This window comes from Lipotes vexillifer, unplaced genomic scaffold, assembly GCF_000442215.2.
Source record: "Lipotes vexillifer unplaced genomic scaffold, Lipotes_vexillifer_v1.1 C27425125, whole genome shotgun sequence".
Taxonomy (NCBI): domain Eukaryota; kingdom Metazoa; phylum Chordata; class Mammalia; order Artiodactyla; family Lipotidae; genus Lipotes; species Lipotes vexillifer.
Window position 1 is genome coordinate 1 of NW_006790526.1, and position 5,458 is coordinate 5,458.

Genomic DNA, 5,458 nt, shown 5'->3' on the forward strand with positions numbered 1-5,458 from the left:
ACCCGTGTCCCCTGCATCGGCAGGCAGACTCTCAACCACTGCGCCACCAGGGAAGCCCTCAGAAGTCTTTTTAATGAGAAAACAAATAAGGAAACAAATTTTCTTCCCAAACTTTATTATTATCAATTGTTTTTATTACAAGAGTTTAACAGAGCAGAGTTAGACTTGCCATCTCTCTTGTGAAACCTGAACAATTTACAAAGTTAAGGTAATAAATATGAAACTAGGTTTAGTCTTTCTTTTCAGCCATGTCATGCACTCCTAAGAGACAATGAGAAGAAAATCCTGTAGCCATATGCAGTACAAACTCAGAAATTTTCACCTGCTATTTAATCCTATCTAGGATTTCCCTAGGCAGTACAGATACTCATATATTTCACCTTTCTCTAAAGACTAAGAAACATAAATAGATCCATAAATAGCTCATATAAATATAGGTTTTACCTTTTAAATAATAAAATTCCCAAGTCTGGAATCTTGTCTTAAAAAAATACAAAATAAGGCATGTAATTCATTAAAATGGAATCTCATGCCCCAAAGTTATCTTGGGGCCTATTAAATACATAAATAACTTAAAGCCCTTAGAAAAGCAAACAAGAAGCAAATTGGTACTCAGTCTAAAACTTCCTTCTTGGGGAAAGGGAAAAATGGTTCAGATTCCATCTCTAAACCAGTGTTCCCTCTGGAGTTTCCACTGGATGAACTAAGAACCCTGGTGATTTTGGTCAGAAATGGGGCTGGGTCTAATCCCCAGAAAGCCTAACTGATTTGGGGAGTGGGGGTCAGACCGGAAGCTCTTAAGCCATGTGGCGGACAATGGGGGTGACACAGGTGCAGCCCACGGCCACCAGCATCTTCTCCAGCCGGAAGGAGTGGGGGCAGTGCTGAGGCTCCCTTCGCAGGACCAGGATCTCTTGCTGGATGGGGACGGAGTTCATGTGATGGTCCACCTTCCCTTCAGCATTGACACAGCCCAAGTGGCTGCACTTGGCCTCCCAGATCACAGTGGGGTACCTCTCAGGGTCCTCATTGCGGCTGCAACGGAGACAAAAGCCAAGAAGAAAGTGAATTCCTGGTAGAGTAGGAAGGAAATCAAACAGGAATAAACAGAGGGAGACAAATTCACAGGGGAGCAAATGATAGGCATTGTGAATTCTCTAAGTGCTGTTAGTCTGAAAAAGTAGTTTGGGGAAAGCTTGTATTTCGAAGCCCATGAAGTGTTATAGTAAAAAAGACAATGATTAGTTTTCCCCAATTTCCAGCATACACAAAAGAAGATAGACTGAAACCACAGAAAGGATTTAAATTTGACACAAAGGTTAATTTCTTTAGGGTACATTTGATAGATGAAAAAAGACTAAAGGACTAGTATGGAAACAAGATAACTGTTAATCTGACTTAATGAAGTCTGTCTTTGAAGCAGAGAATGCACTCAAATTTTATCTGACAGCACACTGATGGAACAGAGCCCATAGCTGATATGAAGGGCTGCAAACAAAATCTTAAGCCCCTTTATAACCTTCTCTCTCCTCTCCAGCTGAGTGAATAATTTGCTTTGACTTCTGAATCCATTTATTTGAACTCTTCTTAGTAAGTAGAAGTAAGAAGACGAGAAACCCTACAGTCAGGTGAATCTGTAGGCTCCATATAACTGAGGTTTATTTGCCTAAAATCAAATTATCAAAATACATTTTGTACTTAATCCATCTAAATACTAGATGTACTAAGGACACAGCAAATACTGGTCTGTTGGGGATGTTGTCTAAGTCAAAAAAGCGTGGAAATAGCCAGCATGGTACTTCCACTGGTATTCAAGCTATATTTTCCCAGTGTTAATACAACCAAAAAAGCACAAAGATCCCAGTTAGTTAATAGTTATTTTCAACAGATCTTCTCTGGGAGCTCTGGTAAAGAGAATTCAAGCACTAATCTCCTACAATAAATGTCTATTTCTTTTTAAAATAAACAAACAACAGACTTGGGGTGTCATAAATATGAGAATGATGGACCACCGTTCATTTGGATGGATTTCTGGGGCAATGAGAACTAGCAGAATAGGTGTTATGGGGGCTGGGGAGAGCTGTGCTCTATCAAAGAAATCTGTAGAATGAAAGCTTGAGAAACATTGGTTTACACAATGGCCCTTCCAGTTTTGACGGATGATTCTGAGTGAGTAATACCATTCTCAAGGTGATTTAACTGGCAGTCTGATACATACAGGGTAGAAGAATACAGAGATTTTATCTGGGACTTTTACGTACTGGAGAGTCCAAGGTGAGGTGGAGCGTTTGTAGTAATCGGAGGGTCTTCTGGAATTCATGTTCCGGTTAAGGATGTTTAGGTTGAGCCTCACATACTGGGGGTAGTTCTTGTCCTCAACATGCGGGCAGCCTGGACTTTGTGGGATTATGATTCCTGCCTTCACAAGAGCCACCAGACTCAGCAGCAGCAGCAGTGACTGGAACTGGGTGGGAAAGGAGAGAGAGGTGGGAAACTGGGTTAGTGCTACGTGGGTTTTGTCCACAAAGTGTGGTGATGATGGAATTGCTGATAGTTGAGAACATGCTATGGACAAGGACAATCTATACTAAATTTTCAGGTCTGTTAAATGAAAAGCTGGTTAGATGAACAAAATAATATTAGGATGGCATTTCTACCAGTCTTGAACATTTTTCTTTTCTGACTTAGAAAAACCACATTATTCATTGGCTGGCAGTAATTTTAGTGAAGATGGCAAGTCATCAACCTGTCAGTACATGCATCACTCTCAGATCATTGGGATGGTAATGACCTTGATTTTCTAGGAAGAAATGTCCTCCTGCACTATCGATCCCGCCCCGTGCATTCTATGAAACCCTATGTGAAATCAAATGTACACCTTACAATTATACCCCAATAAAGATGTTAAAAAAAAACGTACACCTTAGAAATAAAGGGCTATAGAAAATCCATGCGGTATCAGTTAAAAATTCTGTTGGTACCACTGGCAAACATCCAACCCAAAATGGACCCCCTTATGTCTTTCTTAGGTATATTTCCCAGTTTTTCTAAATTTACATGTATTGATTCTGTAATCAAATTGGGTTTCAAAAAGGACGTTTTAACTTAAATATTTTAAAAACATAAAGACCGTTTACTCTAAACCACACCTATACCATCTATACATCTATGTCTAGTTAGAATAAATAGGGTTAGCGTACCAAGACTATAGTATAATAATAGGATAATGGAAAGAAAAGTCACTGCCACAACTTATTAAATCCTCAAGGGTAGTGACCCATCTCATTTTGGATTGAAGAAAAATGGGAGAATTATATTAAATCCCTTGTACTCAGAGAAACAGATTTTCAATAAGCATTCTTTCTTAGAGCACAGCATCGTGTGATTTAGCACCAGTATAGCTGTCTTTCAGCACTTCTTGTGTGGTTTAGCACCAGTATAGCTGTCTTTCAGTTTTAATCTCACCTTTCAAACTGATGTGTACCAGTTCTTGAAAATGCTATACAATGACAAGTATCTATCAAGGGTTTCATTTCCCATCCTACGTAGACAGTATTCTTGGATTTCCATAGCTAGAATCCAGGATTTCATGCCTGCAGTCCAGAAATATTATCTGGCCCAAATTGACGAGAGCATTGCACGTTAGTGCGGGACTCACCACGGATGAAGTTCTCACACGAGCCATGGTAGTTTCTCCCAGTTCACCGTAAGTGGATGAGCTTGTGCTTGCTGCGAGATGGACAAAGTATAGCGCTACCTTCTCTCTTTTTATAGGGCTTTTCTCCTTCTGTGGTCACTTACGTTGGCGTGTAGGAGTGAGTTCAGGGGTGACACCATTTTGGTTAAAAGTTCCATCCCCAAATGAGGTCAGAGAAAAACCTCCCCTTCATGACGGGCAATAATCTGCTTCTGGAGGAAAATGGGAAGGACAGAAATTTATGTTTCTAAAGACTATGTCTTCTTTTCATTCATCAAGGAACTATGACTTGTCAGAAGCTGAGTGGAAACACAGAAATCATTTATTTATGAGCATGCATGAAACTGCCGTAAGAGATATCTTCTATTTTAATGGCTCGTGGGGAAATAAAAGTTCGACCTCACATTCAAGTCTTCTTTGGTCATATGCCTTGATTTCCCATTTGATAACTCCTTTCCTCACCAGATTCCCTAGCCAGATGTGGTGGAGACCGTTCCAGAAACTACCCATGGTCTCACCATATAAACAAACAAAAAATGGATACATAATTTCATGATGACAGGACATATTATTTCATCGATTTAATGCCTGCTTTGTTGAATTTCTACTCTGCTTGAGGAACAAATAACTAGGTTCAAGAGACGTGAGATTTACTATCAAAGGCACGTCTAACACTGCATGTTACCAAGCAACTTGTTAACTCACGCAATTCCTCAGGAGGAAGGAGGAGTGGGGAAATGTAACCGGATAAAGAGAGGAATGAAAATGGAGGTAGAGACTGCAGGAAGGTGCGGGTAGAGAAAAGGAGGGCAGGCGAGAGCAGACGATGATAACAAGAAAGGAGAGGAAAGGGGGATAAGAAGGGAAGAGAGATGGGACTTCCCTGGTGGTCCAGTGGTTAAGACTTTGCCTTCAAGGCAGGAGATGTGGGTTTGATCCCTGGTCGGGGAGATAAGATCCCACATGCCTCTGGGCCAAAAAAACCAAAACATAAAACAGAAGCAATATTGTAACAAATTCAATAAAAGCTTAAAAAATCGTCCACATCAAAAAAAAATCGTTAAAAAAAAAAAAAAAAAGAAGGAAAGACAGAAGGAGATGGTTCCTCCTTCCTTTTCTTTCCACTTTCTAAGTGAGGTGAACTTCGATTTCAGGTCCTTGAGGACGGCTCCTCCTCAGAAACGTTGAGGTCTATCCCAAGGTTGATAAAATGAGGGGTCAGTGGATGCAGACATGGCTGGTGATGTGTCACCCTGTCTCTGCCCGTTCTCCGCAGTGAGGTGTTTTCTTGGGTAGACAGACCCCGACTGATCAGTGAGGAAGGCCATGAGCAGCTGAAATCTCAGTGGCGATGGTAGACGGATGACCTTGGTAGGCGAAGCAGATACAGATGGAAGAGGAAGTGGGATGCAGTTTCTCCTGATTTCCTTGGTTCTGGTGTTGACCTCACCATGTACCTTGGAGACATGGAGTCATCGTGAGCTCCCCTGTCCCTCCTCCACATGTGATCACGTAGCCATCTCAGCAGCAGCTGTGTCTCTCACATCTATTTCCTATTCCCAGACCTACTGCCATTCCTCTAACTCATCGCTCACCCACTTGGACTGTTTTGTTTTTGTTTTTTAGTTGAAATATAGTTGACTTACAATGTTGTTTTAATTTCTGTTGTACAGCAAAGCAATTGTTATACATATGTACACATTCTTTTTTATATTCTTTTCCATTATGGTTTATCACAGGATACTGAATATAGTTCCCTGT

At 40.8% G+C, this 5,458-nt stretch overlaps 1 protein-coding gene across 1 annotated transcript; it reads right to left on the reverse strand.

The window, feature by feature from the left end:
- Nucleotides 1-98: 98 nt before the first annotated feature.
- Nucleotides 99-3,735, reverse strand: LOC103083892 (interleukin-17A). Its single transcript, XM_007463782.1, has 3 exons — nucleotides 3,659-3,735; nucleotides 2,262-2,458; nucleotides 99-1,035 (listed from the first exon to the last, which is right to left on the reverse strand). The coding sequence occupies exons 1-3, from the start codon at nucleotides 3,683-3,685 to the stop codon at nucleotides 798-800; spliced, it is 462 nt and encodes a 153-aa protein (XP_007463844.1). The 5' UTR covers nucleotides 3,686-3,735; the 3' UTR covers nucleotides 99-797.
- Nucleotides 3,736-5,458: the final 1,723 nt, after the last annotated feature.

Bases quoted from the DNA above. Each gene is read 5' to 3' on its own strand.
- LOC103083892 (XM_007463782.1), bottom strand. From the start codon at position 3,685: ATGGCTCGTGTGAGAACTTCATCCGTG. The intron at 2,459-3,658 runs GTGAGTCCCGCA...ACCCAGTTCCAG, and splicing joins GTGTGAGAACTTCATCCGTG to TCACTGCTGCTGCTGCTGAG. The intron at 1,036-2,261 runs GTACGTAAAAGT...TCTCCGTTGCAG, and splicing joins ACCTCACCTTGGACTCTCCA to CCGCAATGAGGACCCTGAGA.